Genomic DNA, 27,527 nt, shown 5'->3' on the forward strand with positions numbered 1-27,527 from the left:
CTTAGCAAACAAGCTAGCATGCTTTCTTTTCCATTATAGGACCACCCCTTACACAACAACAGGTGTCACACCTGTGGAATTATTCATGAAACGCCGTCTCAGGATGAGATTGTGCTTAATTATGCGGAATTTACAAGGGTGGGGGGGGAGAGGTAGAAAGGAATCAGGGAAGCCATAAAATTAGACACGGCTAGCATAGTTGGCAGAGGAAATTTACTGTGGGAAAAATGGTACATGTGAAGAACTTGGAAAAGGACCAAAGTGGTTACTGGATAAAATAAGTGCAGTGACTTGACTTCTATCTTAACATTTGGGAGGTGGAAGGCTGAGTCAGATGGAGAAATGTGGATCACCTAAGGAAGAGAGAAACAAAGCACAAAGAAATGATTCAACTAGTGTTCACAACCGGGTCAGTGTTTCCTGGGGATTCTTGGAGCGTCCTATGAAAACCCAATTTTAGCTCATTTAATAGGAATATCTTTGCACAATAGCTGGACCAATTTAAACATATTGAAAATCAATTAGTTTCAAGTTTCACTACTGTGCACTGTACAGACTAAGATGAACAGTAAAGTACTGTAAGTTCCTCACTTCCTGAATGACTCAACAATTTTTTTTCCCCAGGAGAAGTAACTATTTTCCATTTGTTTTCATGCAATAGGAATAATGATTACCAAAGTAAATGATCTAGTCCATCCAGGGCCATCAAGGTTACCCGACAAGACTGCAGTAGCATTTCAATACTAAGTTAAAAACGACACAAGTTTGCAGCTTATTCTCCTAATAACACAATTCAGAAATGTTCAATAGCTGTGAACACTCCTCTAATTCTAATGTAAAGTACTTTATCAAAATTTTGGGTTAAATAATTTGAAGTACAGGAAGTGGGATGCATATTTCAAAAGATGAAAAGGTTAAATGGCTACTTTCTGCTGTAGCGGGTTATGCACATTAAAAGGGATTTCGTTCATGTTCTTGGCAGTCACTGTATAATATTAATTGCACCTTTAAAACCACCACTGCATTTTGGTTTGATTTTCACCAGTTTCCAAAAGTGCGATACAACGCATTTTAATTTTACTGAAATCAATACTGTTTATCATTATAGTTATCATTCAGGGCCACATAAAAGTATAGTACTTTGACTGACAGAGTCATTGCATCACTGATTTATTATTTCTTACCATATTGTTAGGTATCTTTCATACCAAGAGTTATAGACTCTGTTTTCAGTCTAATTGTATGTTCAACATCGATCTTTTGAATTTACTTAAACCTCCTAACGGAAGAGAGGACAGGAAGGGCTCAAGGAAAGCAGAACAAAGGCCGACATAAGAGTAACAGTTAATACTAAAAATACAATGAAATCAAAAAGGCGATAAGCAGAAATAGTGACAGAAACAGGGAAGCCAAAGAGCAAAAGGGAGCGAAGCAATGAGACACTGTACTCCCCATAGTGATGTGAAGAAAACTGCACTACTTTGATGGTTTCAGAATATGGTTTTCCCTTTAGTCTACATATTGCAAAGAAATCTGTCGTTAGCAGCTTAGTTTTGCAGGTAAAGATAGTTTTAATATTTAATATGATGTAAGATTAATGACAGACTATATAATGATCATGTTGAAGTACCTTCAGAGACTTTTCTATTTAATATCTTTAGACCAGAAATTACTTATCTTGGTGATGATTTTGCCTTCCAGTAAAATAGTTACACCAAACTGGAAACTGAGCTTATTCATATGTAGGTTTGTTTCAATGATTTGATGTGTAATTACATCATAGTAAGTGATATATAGCCTCTAAAACATTGCCAAATTATGAATGAGTAACAAGAGAAGCACAGACACGATTTCAAAAATCAAATTTTAAAAATGTGCGACAGTGGCCTTAGGTGAATATACCCAAACTTGGAAACCCAGTACAGACATAACTGATGTTCCTTCAAGAGTGGAGGATACAGATCTGCAGGTGCCCACTGAAGCACCTGATGTTCAGGCAACTCTAGAAAAGGAGGTTCCTGACAAGGCATCTGAAGTTGTCGAGCAGAGATGCTCTACATGCATAAGGAAACTCCCAGAAAGACTGAATTTGTAAATTACTTATTAGTGTAAATATTTTGCTATTTTGAGAAAACTGTAATTGTAAATATAAAGTAAAGGGGGAGGGATGTGGTAATTATGAATTTATCTGATGTGTAATATACATTTAAGAATGTTGTTATAAAGGAGGATCACATGATCTTTGTATCCAATAGTAGAGGAGCGTGGGCTCCCTCAGTATTTAGTAGCTGGTAGTGTCGAGATAAGAGTTTGAAGTGTAAGCACATGTTTAATTGCTGCCTGGTATCTTTGTAAATAAACTAAGAGTTCCACCTATAAAGTCTTATCAACTCTGATGCTCCAGTTGCTGATCAACTCTATTAATAGCTCCAACTCTGCTATCACTCACAGCAAGCATGATACGAGGATCCATCGGATCAAACAACTAGTGAATAGTCAGCATGGATTCCAAAAGAAAAAAAATCTTGCTTGACAAACCTTATTGAATTTTTTTGTGGTTGTAAGAGAGGGTAGACAATGGTAATGTAGTAGGTGGATTTTCAAAAGACCTTCGATCAGGTGCCCCATAATAGACTAATGATTGAGGTCAGCGAATGCAGAGTCAGGGCATAAGTACTGGCAGAAGGGATTGCTAGCTGACTTCAATACAAAAAGCAGAGTGTGGTACTCCGAGGAGTACCAAGGGGTAGTGATTCAGAGTGGCAGAAAGGAGGGGAAGTGGTATTTCACAAGGATCTTCTTCTCCTTCTTAGACAATCCATCGGGATTGAGGACAACTTGCTCTGACTCCGATTTGATGGGCTCTGAAATGGCAGACAAGTCCAATGCGCGATCTGTAAACTCTGTCACATATGGGGCAGGTGCTGCTTGAACAGTTAGTTAGATGGGTTGTTCTGAGGTTTATGTGCTCCCTCTGACAGCTCAACTTTGGGAACATGCAGAGACAATGAAGTCTTTCTATGTGTCCAGTGCCTTCCTGAATGAATCTTCTCCATTTTAGTCGGTAGCTTCAGGGATGGTTTAAGGACATCACTAAAGTGTTTTTGCTGTCTCCTGCTATGACCAGGTTCTGAGCAAAGCAGCTGTTTCAGGAGTCTGATGTCAGAGATACAACCAACATGTCCCACCCAATGCAGCTAGTTTTGGTGAGCATCTTGATGCCAGGCATGTTGGCTTGGGAGAGGCTGCTGCTTTTGGATCGCCTTTCTTGCTAGCAGATTTGGAGTTTCTTGTGAAGGCACTGCTGATGGTACTTCTCCAGTGCTTTGAGGTGCCTGCTGTAGATCATCCAAGTCTCCGAAGCACATGGGAGCATGGAGATCACTACTACCCAGTAAACCATGACTTTTGTATCAGGTTTGAGATACTGGTCCTCAAATACTCATTTTCTTAGTTGGCTGAATGCTGAGCTGGCACATTGGAACGATGATGAAATTTGTCATCTCTGTCTGTCTTCATCGAGAGGAGGCTCCCAAGGTACAGAAAATGGTCCACATGTTCCAGGGTCTCAGCATTGATCTTATTTGAGAGGGGAGGTGTTTAGCTGTGGGAGCTGGCTGGAACGGGACCTTAATTTTCTTGGTGTTTAGTGAAAGGCCCATTTTTTCATATGCTTCATAGAAAGAGTCGACAATGACCTGGAGCTCTTTTTCTGAGTGAGCAAACACACAAGCGCCATCTGCTAACTGAAGCTCTATGACCGATGTTGAAGATTCCATTCTGGAATATTGGTGGCAATAAAGATTACATTCATGCCAAATTGCCTCTCTGGGAGTCAGCTGCTTTACAGGGAATTTAAGCCTATATTTTGCTATGCTATCTACTGAAGAATCTACACTTTCAGCAGTAGGAGAAGGAACCAGGGACTGAGGGGATAAATAAAATTATCAGCTGGTACTACCAATTTACCTGCGCCATACTGGTGAAATTTTTGAAATCACTTTTTTTATCTTAATATTCTAATAATACATTAGTTTAATCAAAGTATGATATAATTTTTACTGAAATGCACAACATTATTTGAATATCCTTTGAGATCCTAATGAATCACTTCATTTTGGTCTTAATAGTATTTTCAATTGCTATTTTGAATTTAATTAAGGAGATCCCTTTGTTACTATTATCAGACTTTGAAATTTGATTCAAATTCTCAGCGACCAACTTAAAGGACTCGCACGACAAGGTTTCAAGTCTAAATTTTTTACTGCAGCAAACAACTGAAATCAATATTGACTAAACATTACTCAGTAGGCAACTAATCCCAATATTGCACAGTCAATGCCATTCCTTGATTGGTGCACCTATGCAGTGCTACATGACAGCCATGTTCAGTTTCCTCATTACATTTTTAAGGTTTTCATTTTCTGCCCAAGTAATGGATTTCAGTGCTAAGGAATGGATACTTTTATCACTCAAGTTCAACAACATACATTCCTAAGTTAGTTATAGGAATGATAGATGTAGTGTTCATATTCTTCAATCATAGATCATTTGTTTGTGAAACTTTCCACCTTCACAGCAACTATGCTGAGTGAGGTTGCAAACGTGTTCCAATTTGTGGCCAGTTTTGTGATTAGATCTATGCCAATCAAGAATTAATGCAAGACAACCTAAAAATAAAACCTTTACAGCCGATTGAAAAGACACCTTTTTCTCTCACTCCATGAGTCTTGGGCTGACTGCAAAGCTAAAAAGCACAAGCAGTGCCAAATCTCATTCTGGCTTCAGTACTATTCACCCATTCAGCCAACCAAATTGAAAATCATTCATTCACTAGTAGAAGCCAAAGTGCAACTCTTAATTGTGTGGGTTTCAGATTAAAATTTATCAATTTTTATCCCATATCTCTACTATCCAGCTACCAGGATAGTCATACTACAGAAAAAAAAGTGCAGGTTACATTTGGAAGCAGTTTGGTATTAGGTATTCTCAGTACCTTAAATGAATAACAGACTTGGGACAACAGTATTAGTAAAGCAATATTTATGATGTTTGAAGATTGAACATGTACATTGTACAGATACAGAAACTGTCCCATGCAAACACAATGGCTGTAAATTTTGGCCCTTTTATTAGAGAAAGCCGAAGTATTAACATTCCCACTCGATACCGAGTATTCAAGTTGAAGTTCTATTTTTTTTTTAAAAAAGCACTACACAATTTATTTTCTGTCTTTCTTCTCTTCCTTCTTAGTTTCACATTTTTCTTTGTCATCTTTCTTCTCTTTCTTTCCCTCTTCCTTATCTTGCCCTTCCTTCTTTTCTGCATCTCTGTTGGCAATTTTATTGTTGATTAAGTTGTGTAGAGCAACTACGGATCGAATAAGGGATGCAAGATATACCACCAACATCTGATCATTTGTCTTCAGGTAAAAGGCTTTCACAAACTCCTGCAGATTAACATCAGGCAGTAGGTTGAAGACATCCTGCAGCTGGTAGATAATTTGATGGTTGATGGGCAACTTTCCTGTGGCCACTTTCTCTAAGTAATTCCTTATCTCTAAAATTTTTGAGTTTAGTCCTTTGAGGCCATGCACTTGGTTTGTGATTCTCTGTGACAGTGTACCCACAGTAGTGTCCTTAATATCTCTGCAATGGGGACACAAGTAAAGAAACTGAACATTATGACTTGCTAAGACCAGACTCTTGAATAAAGTCAGACAATTTAAAAGTCACTCATTTAAAGAATTCAAAGGCACATAAAGTGCAGGGAGAGTATGCATATCAACATCATGATAGGCTGTAGTCTCCGATGTTCATATCAAATGTCTTTAACAAAGTTCTAGTGGAATTGTAATTGCTCCAGTTAGAAACATGCCGAATACAAATTTTAAAAATTCCCATGCCATCACCTGTGGACTACAGTACAATTCAATGGATAAACAGATTGTGATATACTGAATTATAGCTACAAAAGTCAGCAGAATCATCATTTCAGTTTAATCTGCAGATTAATTTACAGTTCAATTACAAAAAGATTTAATTGCTTCCAACCCACACCAGATCAAGTCTACTAACACAGTATCAAAGGGGGATGATGGAAGAAATTCACTGAACTTTGCCCGAGGACAAAGAATTTGACATTGCCAGCTTACCGTAGCAAGTGCTCCACTCCAACTTCTTCTGCTTCCTCTGCTCCTATTTCGCTCGTCACATGTTCGAATGTTTTGGAAGTTGGAGTGCCATCCTGAAGAGATACCACACAGTTAATGTTGAGCTTAATATCCATTCATCGAGAGCTGTTGTCTGTTGTTGGGTTGGGTTTGTGGATATTTGAGGGGGAGACACTGACCAACCTATAATTACTCTCCTTTATACTTTTCCCCTCTTTTCTTGAAGGTACTGATTCTTGCTTTGGTATGAGTAAGTTCTGGCAGAAACCTCAAGTCCTGCCCAAATATACATTGCTGACGTGCAAGTCTAGATGGCAAATGTAGGAGGCTATTTTGCTACAGAAAGATTCTCAGCTAAATCTAATCATGTATTATCTCAACAATCAATGCGCTCAATCCTTACTCAGAGTCACTGGCAAACATCCTGAATAATTCTTTGTCCAGAGTATCAAAGTCAGTTGTAAAATTCCTAATATAGCCCTGGCCAAAAATCAAGCCTCTGTGGAACTGGCAATAATCGACTTACTTTCCTTTCTTGGGCACCGATCTGGAAGGAGGGCTAAAAAAATGTCCCAATGACGGGATACTGCTCAGATAACCTCTGATCATCATCTAATAAGGGAAAGTATGCTGTTCAATGTTATTTCTATTTTCCAATTTTTAAAATGAATACCCAAGTGATAAGGAGGGCAGAAGATGAAAATGATTGAATAGAGTAACATCATAGCAGCCTCCTCATCAATATGGAGATGCAGGAGAAAGTCCATAGTTAATGCCTTTGAACAACCAAAGGGTCAGTCTTTGGGCTTTTGGGTTTATGAGTAGAATAGAGTTCCAAGTTCAGTTGTTAATGGAATCATTTTTAAACTCAGCTTTGATAATTTTGGAACTTATCGGAAAAAATATAAATGACAAATTTCAGTGGGTTTTAGTGACTGAAAAAAAACTTTCAAAATGATTAATTACATTTAGGCATTGACATATATGTGTTAAGAAATTATAACGCAGTACTTACATCATGAACTTCTTCTACTGAAATATAAGCCTCTGTTGGCAGCCCCAGATCTTTAGGCTTGACATCAATGATGACCAAAACCTTTAAAAAAATTATAGTTTTATCAGAGTCTCAAGAAGCTAATTATATTCCATTATAGTAAGATATTGATAAAATAGATATTCTTTCTGTAACACTAGGAATCAAGCATATTGTGAAACATTATAATGTAACATTTATTATGATGCAAAGCAACATTATATTTCACGTTGGGTAATTATTGACTGTTATTTACAAGCGCTGTAACTGAAGAGGATAACAGGAAAGTCTGTTGTATTCCATTACTACGTTATCCCGGTAATTTCACTAAGAGATGAGAACAAAAAACTATAGTGTTTGCAGTACCTCAGTAAATGCAAACTTCCAAATAGTACCACATTAGGAAAGAAAATGATTTACCAATATGTGTATTACAGCCAAAGTTGACAGGATATTAACAAAAAAAACTGCGGATGCTGGAAATCCAAAACAAAAACAGAATTACCTGGAAAAACTCAGCAGGTCTGGCAGCATCGGCGGAGGAGAAAAGAGTTGATGTTTCGAGTCCTCATGACCTGAAGCGTCAACTCTTTTCTTCTCCGCCGATGCTGCCAGACCTGCTGAGTTTTTCCAGGCAATTCTGTTTTTGTTTTGAGAGGATATTAACTGATTTCACTTCAGACCGTCTTAAAACAAAAGTTTTTGCCACATCTTCTGTCCTAACAACCAAATTAATGTACTGTATACCTTTGCAAGAAAGTTGGGAGATGCTGCACATGATCCTTTATTAAAAATATGAACCTGAAATGTCACTAGGTTTTTTTAAAAAACACACATGCAATGAAAATGCGACTGGCAAAAATCAATTACAAGTTGGGTCAAAACCTACTTAACTCTTCAATAAAGAGACTGAAAGTCTTAAATTATACCCAGTTGGGTCACCAACTAATGAAAATATGGAAGCTTGTATTCAAAACAAACACCTTTAAACCATTAAAATTACTTTACAATAATTTAGTGTGCCATCCAAAATAAATGCTGATGTACATAATGTACGTAGCAAAACAGCATAATTTACCATGAACTAATTAAGCTATTCAAAAGAGGAAAAGTCTAAAACCTTACAGAATTAGGACAGTATCGTTTCATCAGTTCATTGATAGCAATGTCATTTTTGTGTAACTTGGGTCCAGTGTGGTACCATCCAACGATCCTTTCCCTGGCTAAGACAGATACACCATCGTCCATTAAAATGCAATTCACTAATTGTTAGACAATCATTAGACCCATCACATTGATCAAGCAGCACTGTGTGAACTGCATTTCATTCAACCTATTCCAAAAAAAGAAACCTGACTCTACTTGACTAGCACAAATATAACTTAATGAAATTTATGTATCTCATTACAAGCTTCTGTACTGAATATGGCATCTGCAGACAGGATTTTTAACTATTGTTCTTATATATTATTCTAAAATAAATGCAGATTTGAAATGAAAGGTTCCTGTTTAACACTCACTTAATTTCTCATTTCAAATTTATTTTCTCTAATTTGACATCCAATTATGCGGAGAAACAGATCGATTTTTGTTACACAAGGAAATATACAATAGTTTTGTAGTTAGCATTTTATTTGTTAAAGCAAAATATCAAATGTTTCATTCCCTTCCCCTTGGGGGATAGGCCTCACCCACTAACTCACCCAAGTGCCTTATTAGCTGTCAGGAACTCAACATAGATTTAAGGAATAGTCCATAATAAAGCCACTGACTTTGATTAAAATAAAACAGCATCTAGCAGGTACAATATGAGCTTATCTGTGAGGTACTGTATAAGGATGTGAGGTACTGTAGAAGGAATCTTACCATTCACTTTCTTGAACATCCCATACATATTTTCCAAGTAATCATGATCTAGGAACCAAACTGAATCATCTTTCTCATCTTCATCAAATGGAACTAACATGGAAAAGAACATTCAAAAGGTAAAATGTTCTAAAATACCAGACATCTCTAATACAGCTATTTTAATTGTATTGTTCAAGAATTTCCTTTCCATTTTAACAAGCATAATGTTGAAAAGATAACCAGGCTCTACATTTCAACCCAAAATATAATTTAAATTACAAATATTGATTATTTAAAATGTGCTTAAAGTGTTCTTGCTCCTAGTCAAAGTTTACAAAAACCAATTTTGTTCAAAATGCAATAACTGGCCATGAAGGATTTTTGCTAAGCTAACATATTTACAGTCACACTAGCACCTTTGAAAAGGCTCCAACACTTCTGTAAAAAGTAATAATGTACATCATTTCCAAGGTTTTTCACTCAAAAAAATATGAACCTAAAGAACAAACACGTTTGCATTAATGGTTTTTCAAAATTGAGATTAATATTTGATTTATAGTATCCAAACTAGAAGGACTATTCCACAGCAACATTTATTGCTTCAATTAAAAAACTACATCACTGGCATCAAAATTTCATGGGATTAAACTTCCCATTTGGCCAGTCCTAAGTGGTAGATCTTGATTGAGGACTATGATAGATCATTCAATATTATAAGTAATTCACATTCAATAATTAATCATTGCTGATCAGTAATAACCAGATTTACTGTTAATTTTGGCTCTTACCTGCAAAACTGTTTGAAACATCAAGTACCTTTTTGTGCCAGGAACCCAGCAACACTCCAACTACTCGTTTTTGATTTCCAACTTTTCCTATTCTGAATATTAAAATAAGAAGTTACCATAATGAATAATTTAACAATTATCTTAAGAAAAGCAATGCAATGAGCTCAGTAAATGTGCCAATAATTTAAAACTCCCTGAAAACTATAATATTCCAAAAAAAATTATTTTCAAAAAATATGTTCCTTCCTCAAGCATCACTTTTCCCTATAATCTAGTGAAAATATTGTAATTAATTCCAGGTCCAACACATTTTAGCATAAGTGTGTGGCAAAGTTGACATTAGTAATTTAAAATCAGAATTAGTCCTTTAAAAACAAGAATCACCAGCTTAATAAGTCTGATTTGTTAAAGGAATATTGCCATTCAGATCTGTAATACGCTATTGATTACGTCTAGCCACCTTACCTTAACTAACAAGCATATGTCTTCTGATATTTTGAGCACTATTGAACTTGCTGCTATTTATGTAATGAGGTAGGGAAAGATATTATTCAGCAAGCAAAACCGTCCACTTTCTGTATTTCAAGCACCATCCTCCCATTCCCTGCCATATGCATTTTCAACAAATGAACTTATCAGCTTTTCATTGCATATTCTTGTGTACATCATTAGCAATTTAAATTTGTTGCCTCATCACAGATTACAGCAACAACTCTCAACTTGGCTATGTTGGCAGTATTCACCCCTCCAAGTCAAAGTTATGAATTCCAGTTCCAATCAGGACTTTACTAATTTCAACAATGCAGCGTTCAACCTGAGGCACCATCTTTCAGACCAGATGCTAAATCAAAGTTTGCTTGTTTGGATGGATATTAAAAAAAAAGTCTCAAGTGTTATTCCAAGAGCCAGGAGTTCTCCTGGCTTCCATTAAGCAGCACCACCAAAAGCAGCCTATTCAGTATTTCATCTCATTAGCTGTCAGTATGACCTTTGGGTACAATATCAATTTGTGCATACCAAGTTGTAGATGAGGTTCACAGCCCAAAGGATTGGCTCGTATATTACTTTAGTTGAAACTGTGTATAAAAATTAACATTTGTTTAAAACGAATGAAAATTGGCAATAAACTCTTCACTTAAGATGTATTTTGGCTAATCTTTAAGAATGCAAGGGCAATGTGTAGAAACAAAAAAAAATGGTTGGGAATATTAACAATGGAAGGAAAAATAATTTTCTGTTTTTTCTGTTCCTCGTATGTGATCCTTCCAGTCTGCAGTTCACCCAAGTGATACTTAACGCCTGGGTGGCACAGCTAAGTATTTAGCCAGATATGTCAATGTTCATAAAATCTACCCAAGATTCTAAAATAACGTACAGTAACAAGTTCATCCAATTCAAATTTATGTCAAAAAAGTTGGTATTTATCTCAGATGAAACAAACATTTGGCCAAATGCACAAAGCTGAGTTTTAATTCAGGTTTTACTTGCTCTTTACTTATGTGACAGCATTGAAATACAAGTTGGATGAGTCTGAGACACAAAATAGACCAAAAGCACACAAGTTACTTATATTCCAACAGACACAATGTCTAATTTTGGGTGCATCACATTAAACAACAGAGGTTATTAGGATTACGTGCTGCTAGAAGTAACACCAAGTATATTTGTAGCTCATTTTAAACACCATTTGTTTTGAGAGGTTTCATTTTTACCTCTAAAAAGGACGATAGACTAAAAAAAAACAAGTAAATTTATGTGGAGAAAATCAGATTTAATTTTGAGCAAAAAGCTGAGGAAATGTCAAGCAAAGGACTTAAAAACAGATGAGCTGAACGAAAACATCACTTTCATTATATCACCAGATTCTCACTTAATCCATGAGAATTTCCAGCACAAATACAGGCCATTCCAACCAACTAGTCTATGCCAGTTTATATGCTCTACAAAAGCTTCCATGAACCCAACCTTATCTAACCATATCAGCATATCCCTTAAAAGCATACGCTATTCACATCAATGATTTCATGTGATAAAAGTTCAAATGTGTAGACCATGAGTTTCAGCAGTCTGTTTAGCATTCAAAATTAATTCTGTAATTATTACCAGTCACAAAAGTACCAGTGGCACAGATTCATACTGAGTTGCAGATTCTCAACAAAATGACAAGTATCTGGAAAATGTGGTAGTTTCTCTCTATCTAGTCTATCCTCTGGTGTGGGATAGTTTAGAACAAGGCAGCATTACCTTGAAAGTTAGAGCTAGGCCATTCAGCAGTTATGGAAGGAAGCTCTTCTTCACACAAAGGGTCCTTGAAATCTGGAACTGTGTCCCAAAAAGCTGTGAAGGCTGGGTCTATTGAAAATTTCAAAACTGAGGTTGATAGGTTTTATTTGGTAAGGGTTACAGGACCAAGCTTGGATAGATGGGAGTTACGAACAGGTGTAATCGAATACAAAAACAGAATTACCTGGAAAAACTCAGCAGGTCTGGTAGCCTCGGCGGAGAAGAACAAAGTTGACGTTTCGAGTCCCCATGACCCTTCAACAGAACTGTTCTGTTAAAGGGTCATGAGGACTCAAAACGTCAACTCTTTTCTTCTCCGCCGATGCTGCCAGACCTGCTGAGTTTTTCCAGGTAATTCTGTTTTTGTTTTGGATTTCCAGCATCCGCAGTTTTTTGTTTTTATCTCTAGGTGTAATTGAATGCCAGACCTGGCTCGAGGGGCTGAACATCCTTTTCGATGTTTCATAGCAGCACCTAATGACGATTTCTAGTCCCTTTCAAAACACTACATGGCACAACCTTAGTTTCTAGTTCCTGCTAAAAAATCTCACACAGTCAACTGACGTTTAATTTGCAACATTTTATCAGGGGAACGAATTGCACTTTCTTCCCAGGACTTTAACAACCTAGTTAACTTTAATCTATATTGGCTACCAAATAAATACACAAAGAAGTTAAATCCAGGCAGTAGCACCATCTTCAACGGAGATCCATTTAGAATTGAAAGAGAGATTTAGATAGAAACTGTGAGGAGGCGAGAGTTGGGATCAGCTTGAGAGAAGGTGCTGCCGGTGTGACTCAGCAGCAGTGGCTGTAACTCGGGGCAGTCACTGTCTATCTGTGTATGTGAAGGGGAGGCCACAGGCCTGGAGTACCGCCCTCGTCCTGCAACGGCTCAGCCAGTCCCATACACACATCAAACCCAACCTCAGCCGGTTACCATCTCCTCCTTACCTGTTAAAATGATCCACGACGCTCAGCAACACCAGCGGGTGAACCACCACTTTCTCCACCACAGGATCCGGCATTATCTCTGAGTCGCCGCGGCCGCCAGAGAGGAGGGAAGGGAGGGGGACGCGGAACAGGATGGTGGGGGGAGGGAAGAGAAAACACACACACACACACCGGAAATAGTTCCACCGCTCGTGACCTCATTTCCGATCCATGTCCCGGCAACCGTGGCGACACCGGAAGTGATGGCGGCCATGTTGGTGAGGGCAGGTAGGGTGAATGGCTGAAGCAGGGTTGTGAGTCGAGGCTGTGGGACAGCGGTAGCGCCGGGGACAGGCCTCTCGCTTCCTGGCGTTGGTTTTTAGTGAAGTGCTGCGCTGGTGTGAAACGGCGCAGCAGGTGCTGTTTGGTGTGAGGGAGCGGCCTGTGGGACTGGGAGTATTAACTTCACAGGCAGGTAAAGGGGGCTGTGTTCCTGTGAGCGAGGATGGAGAAAATCGTTAAAATGGTCACACTGGCTTTTTAACATACAGAGTTACTCATCCGAATCACCCAACTTTCCCTTAAAGAAGCGTTCACAAGCAGCAAGTGCAGTCTGATCCTGCAATGCAGTGTATTTAATGAACTGCGGAGCCTTGTGCTGTCATCTCCAAAATCTTTGCCCATTTTTCCTGGAATTCCATATTTGAATCCCTCCAATCAGATTTCTGCCCCTGCCACAATACTGAAATGGCTCTTACAGAATTCACAAATGACATCCTGAGTGACTGTGACAGGTGCACTTTCCCTCCTCATCATTTTTGAGCTGCCTGCAGCTTTTGACGTGATTGATCACACCATCCTCCTCCAAAGCCTCTTCACTGTTGTCCAGCTGTGTGGGACTGCTTCAACCTGGATCCATTCTCATCTGTCTAATAACCGGAGCATCACCAGCAATCGCTTCTCTTTCCACCTCTGCACTCTTACCTTTGGTACCCCCAAGAATCTGTGCTTGGTTCTCTTCTATTTCTGTACATGCTGTCCCTCAGCGACATCATCCAAAAACACAGCATCGGTTTCCACATGTATGCTGACGACACCACCCTGTGTCCAAATTGTCTGACTGCTTGTCCAGCTTCGAGCACTGGAGGAGCGGAAACTTCATCCAGCTGAATATTGGGAAGATTGAAGCCATTGTCTATTCCCTAGCCACTGATTCCATTCCTAGTAACTGTGTGGAGCTGAGACTGACGGTTTCTAATGTTGTCATATTTGTTCCCAAAATGACCTTCCAACCACATATCCACACCATCACTAAGACTACCTTTTAACATCATCTGACTGTGCTCCCTCCCTCAATTCACTGTCTACTGAAACCTGAGGTACATAAGCAAAAAACTGAGCCAGAAGTCTGATTTCACGTGAAACTTTGAAGGAGGTTGTGCTTATTGGAAGAAATATTTGTTCCTGTAAAATACTTGGGTGTTCTTTAACAAACATCCATTCCGAAATACTAAAATGACTTTTCACGGTCACAAGTTTAGCATTAGTTAATAGACATTTCTCTCCTCTCCATGCCTTACCCTTTAAAGATTATTTGGATTTTATGTATGCATAAAGTTTGAGTACAATTTAATAAAAGGAAGTTATGCTGGTCTTGCATGTGAATTAACTCACAATTTACTGTGAACCGTGTAGTGCTTTATATATCTGTTTTAGATACACTCTGAAAAATGAGGTAAAAATAACTAGGTGACAAATCATTACAATTACTATCTTTAATAGTGCAGTGTAGGAATTTAATAATTATCAGTAGCTCCAGTAGAATAAAAACAAAAGCTTGAGTTAATTCAGTGTCTAGCTTTGCATAAATAATGTTCTGCTTGCCTTGTTTTTAGGAACATTTGCTTAAATCCTTTCAAATCCAGACTGGTGTGGACATTACCTGCTACAGCTATTGAGCATGAATGATGATGACTCCTTGCACCGGCTGGAGGGCAGTGACCCTGGCAATCAGATTGGGGGATTAATAATAAAAAAGAAGAGTGCCTCAGATGACCAGCATATTTTTCGTGCACCAGCACCAAAGACCTCACTGTTAGGGCTTGATAAGTTGGCTGCCCAGAAAAGAAAAGAGCGGGAAGAGAAAGAAGAAGAAGAAGAAAAGAAGAAATCAAAGGTGTCATCGTATAAAGACTGGGAGGAAGGAAAGGAAGACTTTGGTTCTGATGAGGAAAGTGGTGACAAAGTAGGCAGAGGTGGGAAAAAAGAGAGGTATGAAACTGCACTTACAATTTATATCAATTTATTTTTTTTGTTCCTGTTATTTTCCTGCATTATTATCTATCCAAATTCATATCCAACAGGAAGAGGAGGAGGAGGATGATGAAAGGTTCTCTTTTTAGTTGTTCAGTCAGTTCCTTTTAGACGTGGTAGCATAATGCAAATAGTACCTAGGATGACAAAAGATTAAATCTTTCTGTGTGAGCTTCTACACAGAAAATCATGATTTAGCTTGATGACACCTCGACCTGTATTTTACCAGCCCTTTGGAGATGGGCGGGGGTCAGGATGGGTGGTGAAATGGTAGTGGGAGGGAAGCCCAATGCCTTTCTGCTGGCAGGAGATATTCCCAGGGCCGAGAACGGCTGTCTGGAGATGGGTGGCCAATTAAGTAAATTAATTGGCTTATTAATGCCCATTTTACCAGTCGTCCAGGATTTTGAGTGTCCGAATGACTTCGAGCTATGTGGTGAGTCTGCCAGCCACATTGAAGCAGCTTCCTGGGGGTGGGGGCAATGGCCATTCCTGTGTCTCTGTCGCAGTGGAAGGTTCACCCCTCTGAGCAGTACATCCATAACTCTCGTACCAGCCCTTCAGATGGTGCCTCAGCATGGAGGCACCCACTCTTTCTCTTTGCAGCCTCAGCGAGCTACTTTTTGGCTGAGGCCGCAGAACTGCCAGTCCTCTGATTGGGTCAGCCGCTTGGAGTGGCAGCCCGCAGTCCTTAATTGGTTGGCAGTCCCGGGGGGGGGGGGGTGGGGGGGGGGGGGTCTCTGATGAATTATATTTTAGGTTGGTCTTGTATGATATCTTATCATATGCTACAAATGTTTAGAATACTCCTTTGGTTTTTCTTTCCTGTTCAAGCCACTTTTTTAAAAAAGTAAATCGATAAAATTCCTTTAAAATATTTGTCACTTGTAAGTTAATCTATAAACAGTGACCATTTTTGAAGGTGATTATTTACTTTTTTTTGAAAATGTGCAATAGAGTTGTGAACAAGAAATTTTTGTCGACACATCCATTAATAAAAAATCATTATTTATAAATTGACTTTTTTGATTAAGATTATGATGAGTAAGTTCACAGTAAAAGCAAAAGGAAACAGTTATGTTACAAATGTGTGGTTGCCACTTAAAAAGGCGTCATTGAGATGGGAGAGTAAAATAGAGAACATGGAGTTATAAAACCATTTTCACCAGGATGTTCTGAAGCTCTTTAAATCCACAAAGGTACTTCTGAAGTGTAGTTACTGTTGTACCTGAGAGGAAATTCCAGTTTGCACACACCAAGGGCCCGGCTAACAGCATTGAGATGAGTGATCAGATAATGTGATTTGGTCATGTTTGAGAGTTAATTACAGCAAATCCTCACTTAAAGTTGTAGTTGCATTTCTGAAAAGTGCAACATTAAGTGAAATAACTTCAAGTGAATCAGACTTTTCCATTAACAACAAGCATGAAAGCTGTAGTTAGGTTCTGTTTCTCATCAGAAAAATATATTAAAACATTATATCCTAAATTGAAATACTTGCTAAATTCCTATACTGGTATAAATGGGTAAAACCACTCCAAAATGGTGCAGATCGGTTCACACGATCTTACGTCAGACCTGGCGTGAAACAACTTTAAAATGAAACTCCCAATGTTAAATGCAAATATGGGACCCAATAACTGACTGTTAAAGCAGGGCAACTTAAAACGGGGACTTAATGCATCTGGCCAGGGTAAAATATTTGGTTAGGACACCTGGAGTACTTTCCTGCTTTGCTTTGAATAGTGCCTTGGGAGTTTTTTTATGTCTGCGTGAGAAGGCAAAAATCACCTGAGTTTAATATTTCATTTGTAAGATGCTCCAACAGTCCAGCATTCCTCTATTGTTGCACTGAAGCGTCAGCTAAATCTAAGTCTCTGGAGTGGACCGAGCAGCAATATTTAGTGTGGGGTTAGAAGAAAAATCTGTCCATATGTATTTAACTGTTTGGTCTGTGTGTATCTATAAAGTCTGGGTAGTTTTAATATTACTTATTACTTTACACCACATTGTCAATTTTTGATCACATAAAAACAACGTATGGAGTTTTGTCTTACGGAACTCTTATTTTTCAGCTTATTACATTGTGAAAATAGTACAAATATATAGTTACAACTGTCATAATATTTGCCCAATTCTATAAACAATATACTTGTTGAAGGTCTAAAAATGTTATTTGTATCTACTTCAATAACCAAAAGTATTTCAATTATAGTGAAATTGCAAGTTAAGTATTTAAGTTCAAAAATATTGTTCATTCATGAGAATATTTTTGTGGCATTAAATGCATTTGGTGTGTCTCACTGTTTTGTTACTGACATTGCATTGGCTTTGTTGTATCTTTGAAGTGAGGACATAATATAATTTTAAATAAAAGTTTAATGAGCAATTAAATTGGCTGAAGACCTCTCTGTCAGAAGGTTTTAAAGTGAATCATTCAGAAGCTAACTTTGAGCATGCTGCCATTACTTGTGAAGTATAGGACATTGTATTGTTGCAGAAAGCTGTGTTGACAGAATTATTCACTGAACTTTTAAGCTTTTATCAAGTTACGTTACTTAATATACTTGGGACAGTTGCCAGTAGAAAACCTTTCCATTTTTCCTAATGAATCCATGGATGAGTTATTCATTAAATCAGTTGAAATCCCAAAACATATGAAAGATAAATGTGTATTTGCATAAGGTTGTAGATGTAATTGGTGGAGTTGAGATATTTACTAAAGGGCTAGACAACCCAAAGACCTAATTTTGTTGCTGCTGCAAGTTTTGGCATTGAAGTTCCATAAATATCAACACAATCAAGTATATAGACTCTGTATTTGTGAGAAATGGTTACCTCTCAATGGCATAGTAATTGGAATGAGTAAGATGAAGGTTTGCATCCATAATTTCTCCCATGTGGAGATTAAGCAATGTCAGCTATACTTTGTAGAGTGTTACCAAGAACAGCGTAGACACTTTGTCAAGAAAGGGGGAACATTAAAAGATTAACTGCTCCTGTACATGTTCTACTTAAATCCTTTTATTTGGATTTACATAGAACTTTATTGTATCTTTCGCAGCATACCAATGCCCTTCACATTGAACTAGCTACTCGAAGTGCATTTACCAAATCTTATCAATGTAAACAAATTTTTAACTTTTGGAAGTTGAGAGATGAAGTAGATATAGCATTTATTTGATTGCCTTTTTCTATTTCCTTGTGGAAAAGTAAGATCTCTATGTTGCTAATCATTTACACCCAAGCTAAATTGTAATTTTGGGATAGTGTGTTGGATTGTGGGATACTCCGAGAGATACTAAAACAGCTTTTAGATTACCCACCTCTATATGTTTTTCCTCCTTCTGTTTTTAAGATGGGCATTCTTTATTCATTCGAGAGATCAGATAACAGAGGTCACGTTGAAGGGATATTTCTCTGCATGCTCTTGAATTTCTTTTTGTTCGTCAGTGGGAAGATTTTGCAGATTGCATTACATGTTCTAATATTACCTTCTGTTATATTTATCCTGATGTGTATAATTCATTTTTCATTTGTAATGTTTGACAGAAAACATTTTTGTGCCCCATATCAGTGAAGTTAGCAACTGGACAGAAACAGTTTTCCTTTCAAAATTACCTTACCAAATAATATGTTTCTCAGCCTCTCTTGTCATCCATTGGTTGTCAATTAAACTTGAACGGTTCAAACTATTTTAGGAATGTAAGGATGTTTTTATGAAATCCATTATTTGTGTGATTTTAATGAAGTTTAATGTCAGCCTTTTTTTCAGGAAGGCATACTGTTGAAGTGGGCAGCATTGGCAGAGAAGAGTTCAGTTGATGTTTCGAGTCCTCATGACCCTTCAACAAAACTAAGTAAAAATAGGAGAGGGGTGAGTTCTGTTGAAGGGTCGTGAGGACTGGAAACATCAACTGTACTCTTCTCAGCCGATGCTGCCAGACCTGCTGAGTTTTTCCAGTTATTTCTGTCTTTGTTTTGGATTTCCAGCATCCTCAGTTTTTTGTTTTTATACTGTTGAAGTTGTCACTGTACACAGTAAGAAGGTTCATTTAAACATCATAATTTGAACAGTTTTTCTTGAAACATTTAAAGCATTCCCAGTTTTTGTTTTTAAATTACCAGAAGCAGACAAGTATAAAACTTGGATATTACAGATGTTTTGAATAGCTTGCAGTACTTCTGATTGACATGGACTCTAATAGAAATAGGTTATTTGGTCTTCCCACTTGCTCCACATACTGTGATAACAAATATGTACAAATTAAGATTGATTAGATTTGAAATTATGAATTTTGTTGGGTGCACCCCATTTTACTGTGATATGCATTACACAGTGTACTCAATTCAAAGTTGATTATTTTTATATTTGAAATTGTGCAAAATATGCCTGTAATATTTATTTAAGTGACAAATATAAATGATGCAATTATATACATTTTTGCTTGGTAGTACTGAACTTTGAGTATTGCTTGAAAAAGGGACATGCTGACGGTGCTTTTCATCTTATACTTATCAAGACAGACACAAGAATGCCAAATTTCAAAAGGAGCAATCATTTATGCTGAGTGAGAAAAGGGTGCTGATTGATTGGCAAGTCGGCTTTGATTGGTCGAAATGTTGCCATGGAGTATGCACCAGGGAACTATTGTCTCCGCACTTTTGTTCAATTCAAAAAAAGGCACATTGCCTGGACATTTACCATTTGCTTGCAGCAGACAGCTCCCTGTGTATGAATACATGGAGCTTCTAGCAAGCGTAAGTGAGCCACATTGTGAGCCCGACTTAAATTGATGGTTAGTGTAATTCTTAGGACACTTGGGATTGTTCAGCAAGCACTGTTCAGTCGCGGAATCACATCTAATGTTAGCATTATGTTCTGAATTTTGCAAACATGGGTTGGTTGAGTGCAGTCAGTACTCTGCCTATTGCGAACAGCTGAAGGGATCTGCCAGTCATTGGAACATAGGGCCTATGTACTTGGCATCGCATGGGTATTGAAATTCATATACCACATTACTCATTTGTGTGGTAGGCAGAATGACTTTTTGGCATGATGGCAGCATTCTGTTTGTGGAAAATGCCACTTGTGCTGCTACTGCATAGTAATAGTGTGAAACAGCTAGCTTCACCTGTTGTTCAAATTTTTGAGGGACCTTACCCTTCCAGAGTAATTTGAGGTAGACTGGGCACTTTTCAGACCCAAAAGTGGTGGCCTTAAGCCCATTTGTGAACATGCATGATACACAGTGAACATTGTTATTTTCGTCTGTCCTGATAAGTGCAAGCCATAAAGCTTCGACAGCATGTCTTTTTTTTCAGCAATATATAAATTTTATTCGAACTCCATAATTCAAACAGTAGCTTGTATTTGTATATACCTTTAATGTGATAAAGTGTCCTAAGATGCTTCATAGGAGCATTATAAAACAAAACATGACACCTAGCCACATCAGAAGATATTAGGTCAGGTGACCAAAAGCTTATTCAAAGCGATAGATTTTAAGGAGTATCTTAAAGGAGGAAAGTGAGGTAGAGAGTTGGAGAGGCTTAGGGAGCGAATTCCAGAGTTTAGGGCCTAGGCAACTGAATGCACGGTCACCAATAGGGGATCAATTAAAACCAGGGGTGCTCAAGACGCTAGAAATAGATGAGTACAGATATCTTGGAGGAATGTGGAGCTGGAGGAGATTATAGACTAACTATTGGATTTTTTAAAAATTCAAACAAAAATACAGCTAAACTAACCAACTGTAAACTTTATACTTATGGAAGGGGCTATTGTAACTTAATCTTTGTATCAAACTTTCTACTGTCATGCTTAATTCTAGGGATTACTTCCTGCACGATTGACTGCACCAAGTGCTTGTTTGAATTTCAGAATTCTATAATTTACAATTAAATGACTAGCATTTAAGTTACTAATTGTTAAACAAAAGTTGTTGTTGCCATCTATTGTTGTGTGTATAGCTTACAAGTGGCCCTTATGTTGTAGATACTATCGTACCTCTGGTGCAGAGACGCCTTCCCACACAGGTGGTGTTAGCGAAGAATTTAAGGAACGGCATCGACAAAGAGAACGGGATCGTCGTGAACACGGGGTTTATGCATCATCAAAGGACAATGACAAGGAAAAGAAAAGGGATCGAAGCAGAGACCGTGACTGTGAGTCAAGAGGGATTGTGATACAACTCCTAACTGTTTTCATTGGCATTTAAATGTAGCTAAAATGGAGCATCAGATTTTCTGTATTTTCTTTAATGTTACTGTCACATTTTGAGATTCCAGCCACCACTTCGGAAATTTACCCTTGTATATTCTCCTATATTAGAATAGGAGAAAATTCTATTTTTGAAATCAAATCTTAGAAAGTATTAGTGAGCCAAGTTTTGCTAACAGTGGTGAACGAATGGCACTGGCTCTGCATTACACTTACCCATAGACTTTCTATGAGGTTTGGAAATGAATTTACTGTAAATTAGAGCCAAAAAGTGTAGCGCCCTCTGGAAACAAGGAAAGCAACTGTTTACCTCCTTACTCAATTAGATTTATTAGAATTATTAATGTGCGGTGCTGAGTGTGAACCAGGAGATATAAGTTAGAATATTACACTCCATGTGAAATCAGGTGCAGAAAATGAAATAGAAGGAAAGAAAGCTTGGATTGAGAGAGAAAGAGACAGGAGACAGAAAATAAATAAAATAACACTTCATTTATATTTTTTCAAAAAAATATTTAAAAATGAAGCTCCACACTTATTAAAGCCGATTTTCAGTGTCAGAGAAGTCATTTGGCATTAATTACGACTAACCATGCTATTAAAAGGGTACTTGGCACTGGGATGGATAAGTATTAACTTGTTCTGGTGGATATAGTCTGTAGTCTGTGCCTGTGAGGTAAGTGGTGAGTACAACAACTTCAGTGCATTTGAATGGGGAGGCAGACCATGAAATGCAGTTTCCTTTGGGAGGCTTTTGGAGGAATGTCATGCCACTGACAGCAGCTCATGGGTTTCTGTGTTTAACTGGCTATGTACCATTTCCAGAAGTTGCTGTTGAATTTCCACATAAATAATGGTGAGTACTGTTAGCTTCACTGTTATTTCTACTGCAAAATTTGGCCCAATAATATTTGTAACTACTTGGTAAAATATTAAGAGGACAAAATATTTTTCGTGGGGCATTTGGACCATTACAGAGCTCCTGCTCAAAACTCTTTGGAATTACATTTTGTTGTTTTGCATCTATACCCTTTCCTATTCTGTCACGCAATTGAAGCACTGTTATATTGCTCATCAGTAGCTTTTGAGTTTTAAAAATACGGACACAGAGAGAAAATATACCTTCAAGTGGAATAAAGACTGATGTAGTTGGTATTCATATGTTTTCTGGTAATGATTCATACCTGGAGGTTTATAGACAGCAATACTAGAATTTTCTTTAGAAGCTTTGTATATGATTAGCTTTCTTTCTCCCTGGCTATCCATTGGCAAAGATTAGTTTAGCAAACCTTACTTCATAGCTTTTCTTTGTTTTGTTTTTATTTTGTTAGTTTGCTTTATTTTATGTTTGCCTCCTTGTTATAGACTTGTTTTCCTCCAATTCCTCCTTCATCTTCTGCCTTCATTTATTTCTTAAACTAAAAATCTAAACAAAAATGCTCTCCCTTCAAATCGAACTTAAGCTAAAACCCCAATCTTCCGTAGATCTTCAATGTTCCATATTACCTATAAGCTGCACAACATAATGGTGGATTTTACTATTGAATGTATAACTAAAGATTTGTACATAGTCTAGAGGGTATACACTTCAGGCTGTCATGGATTGTACATGATATGTTTATGATTTAGGCAGCACATACCCTTCTATTATCGCAATATAATGGATTGAGGATGTATATTCTATTCCTCTTAAATCACAGTTTCTTAATCCAAATTATCTGAGATCGTGAGAACTAAATTCCCCTTTACTGTGCTACTTTTATTTTTCAGTACTAATTAGCAGATTTTTTTTGGTGCAGTGATTTTGAATATCAAAAGTAAACTGTTAACAGTCTTTCTCAACTTAACCACTGTGTTAACTACATACAAACATGTACATACAAACTTACAAATTAGGAGCAGCAGTAGGCCATTCGGCCCCTCGAGCCTACTCTACCATTCAGTAAGATCATGACTGATCTGATTGTGGCCTCAATGCCACTTTCCTGCCTACCCCCTATACCCTTTCACTCCCTCAAGAACTCCTATCTACCCCTGTCTTAAAAATATTCAATGACCCTGCCTCTACAGCTATCTAGGGAAGAGAGTTTCACAGATTCATAACCCTCAGAGAAAATATTTCTCCTCGTTGCCACCTTAAATTGGACACCCCTTATTTTTAAATTGTGTCCCCTAGTTCTGGTCTCTCCCATTAGGGAAACATACTCTCAGCATCCATTCCGTGTAGTCCCCTCAGTATCTTACGTGTTTCAATAAAATCACTTCTTCTAAACTCCAATGAATACAGGCCCAATCTGTTCAACCTCTCCCCATAAGATAACCTCCTCATCCCAGGAATCAATCTTAAATTAGAAGGCCAAAACTATACACAGTATTCCAAATATAGTCTCACCAATGCCCTGTACAACGGTAGCAAAACATCCCTATTTTTATATTTCATTCCCTTTACAATAAACGACAATATTCCATTTGCCTTCCTAATCGTTTGCTGTACCTGCATACTAACTTTTCCTGATAAATGCAACAGGACACCCAGGTCCCTCTGTATCTCAAGAGTTCTGCAATCTCTCTCATTTAAATAATATGCTGTTTTTCTATTCTTCCTGCCAAACCACTTAATCTACCCATATCCTGTTTGCAACTTAATTTCCTACCTTTCTTTGTGTCATCAGCAAACTTAGCAACTATACATTTGGTCCCTTCGTTCAGATCATTGATATAGATTGTAAGTAGTTGAGGCCCCAGCACTGACCTCTGTGGCATTCCACTTGTTACATCCTGCTAACCTGAAAATTATCCATCTGTTTCCTGTTAGCTAACCAATCCTCTGTTTGTGCTTTTGTTACCCCCTACACCATGAGCTCTTATTTTGTGTCGTATCGTTTGATGTCGCACCTTGTCAAATGCCTTCTGAAAATCTAAGTACATCACATCCACAGGTTTCCTTTTATCCAAGTTGCTTGTTACTTCTGCAAAGAACTCAAATAAAATCATAAAATGCAATTTCCCTTCAACAAAACTCTGCCTGATTGCATTGAGATTTTCTAAGTGCCTCGCTATAACCTCTTTAGTAATAGCTTCCAGGTGTTAAGCTAACTGCCTGTATTTTCCTGCTTTCTGTCTCCCTCCTTTCTTGAATAGAGGAATTACATTTACTATTTTCCAATTCGATGGGGCCTTTCCTGAACTTAGAGAGTTTTGGAGAATCAAAACCAATGCATCTACTATCTCGGCAGCCACTTCTTTGAAGACCCAAAGATGAAGGAGGACTTGGGCACTTGTCAGTTTTTAGTTCTAATAGTTTTCTAAGATCCCTTTCCCTGGTGATTGTAATTGTTCTAAGTTCTCCCCTCCCTTTCATCTTTTGATTCACAATTATTTCTGGGATGTCATTTATATCCTTTACAGTGAAGGCAGATGCAAAATATCTTCAATCCATCGGATCTTTTATTTTCCATTATTAATTCCTCAGACTCCCTCTCTAGAGGACCTGTGCTCATTTTTGTTGCTCTTACTTTTTAAATACCTGTGGGAACTCTTACTACCTGTTTTTATATTTCTAGCTAGCTTTCCCTTGTACTCTAATTTCTCCCTCATTATCCTTTTAATCATTCTTTGCTGTTTTTTATATTCTGTCCAGTCTCTGACCTGCCACTAATCTTCATTGCATGCTTTTTCTTTCAATTTGATATCATCTTTAACTTCCTTGGTTAGCCACAGATGTTGCGTCCTTCTCCTCAAATCCTTTTTTCTCACTGGAATGTATCTTTGCTGAGTATTATGAAATATGTCCTTAAATGTCTGCCATTGCATTCCTGCTGACCTATCCCTTAACCTAATTCTCCAGTTCAATTAAGCCAGCTATATCTTCATACCGTCCTAATTGCCCTAATTTAAGTTTAAAACACTAATCTTAGACTCACTCTTCCCTCCCTCAAAATGAATGCAAAATTCAATCACGTTATGATCTCTGTTACCTAGAGACACCTTTATTATGAATTTTTTAATTAATCCTGTTTCATTGTACATTACCAAATCTAGAATAACCTGCTGTAGAACGTGCTGCTCTAAGAAACTGTCCCAAAAACACTTTATGAACTAATTTTCCAGGCTATCTTTGCTAATCTTACCCATGATTATTAGTGTTCCTTTGCCACAATCCTCCTCCCCCCCCGCCCCCATTATTTCCTCCTATATATGCTGTCCTACAGTGTGGTTACTGTTAGGGGGCCTAGGAATTACTCCCACAAATGACTCACTACCTTTACTATTTTTTATCTCCACCCAAACTGATTTTACATCTTGATCTTTGGAACTAAGTCATCCCCCTTTAAGGTACCAATGCCATCCTTAATTAACAGAGCTACCCCTCCACCTCTTCCTTTTCTTCTGAAATGTCATGTACCTTTGAATATTTAGGTCCTAGCCATTGCCATCTTTCAGTCATGTCTCTAATGGCTATCATCAGATCAGATCATATTTATTTCTATTTGAGCTGCCAATTCATCTGATTTGTTACGAATGCTATGTGCATTTAGATGCAGAGCCTTGAGTCTGTCCTATTAGTATTTTTGCAACCTCTAGCCTTATCTGCTGGCTCACTCTTATTCTGTTATCGACTCACCCTTAAATTTATATGCTCTATGCAAAAGAAATTCTATTTTATAAAATTAATGGTACACAACAATAGAGAATTGTAGATCATCTTTAGTAGACTATGAATAAAGTAGAAATTGTAATATACCCTGACGAAAGAATTCTGGTGTAGCTTGGTTGCATGGCTAGATATTGTAAATTAACTAATTTCTTGCAGTGTAGATAATTTGCTTTCGTTTTTATAGATGACCGAGAGTGGAATAGGTCCAGTTCCTCCAGGAGAAAAGACAGAGACACTTCAGAGCGCAGTGAAAGAGGGTACAGAGACAATTGCTCAGATCGAAGCAGAAGCAACAGAAAAGGTGAACCAGGCACACCCAGGCACAGGTTAAAAGGTGAGCACAAATTAGTTTTTCATCCTGAATGAATGAAATCTTGATTGTATCTGCTGTAGAGGCAAATACAGTTTTCAACCTGATCATTGTTGAATAGCTAACCTCGTGTCTGAACTTCCACATTCAGCGTAGCACACCTGAAAGAGCTGGTGGGAAATTAGCAGTGATTCATAAAATTACATGAAATATACAGTACAGAAACAGACATTTTGGCCCAGCCAGTGCATGCAGGTATTTATGCTCTACTTGAGCTTCCTCCCAGCTTTTCTCATTGAGCTGTATCAGCATAGGCGTTTATTCCCTTCTCCCTTATATGCTTAGCCAATTAATCCTCGCAGTTCTAGTATCGTTCTTGCAAATCTTTTTTGTACCCGCTGCAGGGTCTTGATACCCTTTTTTATAATATGGTGACAGAAGTGAATAACGTACTCCACCAATTTTTGATACAAGTTTAGTATAACTCCTCAACTTTTCAATTCTACCCATCTAGAAATAAGCCCTATTGCCTGGTTGACTTCTTTTTAATGGCCTTAGTAATGGCATTGCTACTTTTAGCAATTTGTGCATTTGTATTCACAGAATCACAGAGTGCAGAAGAGGCCCTTCGGCCCATTGAGTCTGCCCGACACGTGAGAAAGACTTGACCTACCTACCTAATCCCATTTACCAGCACTTGGCCCATCGCCTTGAAGGTTATGACGTGCCAAGTGCTCATCCAGGTACTTTTTAAAGGATATGAGGCAATCCGCCTCCGCCACCCTCCCAGGCAGTGCATTCCAGACCGTCACCACCCTCTGGGTAAAAAAGTTTTTCCTCACGTCCCCCCTAAGCCTCCTGTCCCTCACCTTGAACTTATGTCCCCTCGTGACTGACCCTTCAACTAAGGGGAACAGCTGCTTCCTATCCACCTGCCCATGCCCCTCATGATCTTGTACAACTCGAT

General features: G+C 37.9%; 2 protein-coding genes across 5 annotated transcripts in view; one reads left to right on the plus strand and one right to left on the minus strand.

The window, feature by feature from the left end:
• Window positions 1–5,028: 5,028 nt before the first annotated feature.
• On the minus strand, window positions 5,029–13,236 carry psmd7 (proteasome 26S subunit, non-ATPase 7). The gene is made up of 7 exons (XM_041190906.1): window positions 13,079–13,236; window positions 9,842–9,933; window positions 9,072–9,164; window positions 8,331–8,428; window positions 7,188–7,268; window positions 6,155–6,246; window positions 5,029–5,648 (listed from the first exon to the last, which is right to left on the minus strand). The coding sequence occupies exons 1-7, from the start codon at window positions 13,150–13,152 to the stop codon at window positions 5,222–5,224; spliced, it is 957 nt and encodes a 318-aa protein (XP_041046840.1). The 5' UTR covers window positions 13,153–13,236; the 3' UTR covers window positions 5,029–5,221.
• Window positions 13,237–13,318: 82 nt separating this feature from the next.
• Window positions 13,319–27,527, plus strand: part of dhx38 (DEAH (Asp-Glu-Ala-His) box polypeptide 38) — a 144,522-nt gene continuing 130,313 nt past the window's right edge. For 2 of the 4 annotated variants that reach the window (XM_041190901.1, XM_041190905.1), the window contains exons 1-4: window positions 13,352–13,532; window positions 14,953–15,328; window positions 21,369–21,538; window positions 26,435–26,584. In XM_041190901.1, the coding sequence (XP_041046835.1) occupies window positions 15,018–15,328; window positions 21,369–21,538; window positions 26,435–26,584 (631 nt within the window). In that variant the 5' untranslated portion in view covers window positions 13,352–13,532; window positions 14,953–15,017. The other 2 variants (XM_041190904.1, XM_041190902.1) reach the window with 2 other exon arrangements.

The sequence above is a fragment of the Carcharodon carcharias genome, chromosome 7 (assembly GCF_017639515.1).
Source record: "Carcharodon carcharias isolate sCarCar2 chromosome 7, sCarCar2.pri, whole genome shotgun sequence".
In the NCBI taxonomy this organism is placed as follows: domain Eukaryota; kingdom Metazoa; phylum Chordata; class Chondrichthyes; order Lamniformes; family Lamnidae; genus Carcharodon; species Carcharodon carcharias.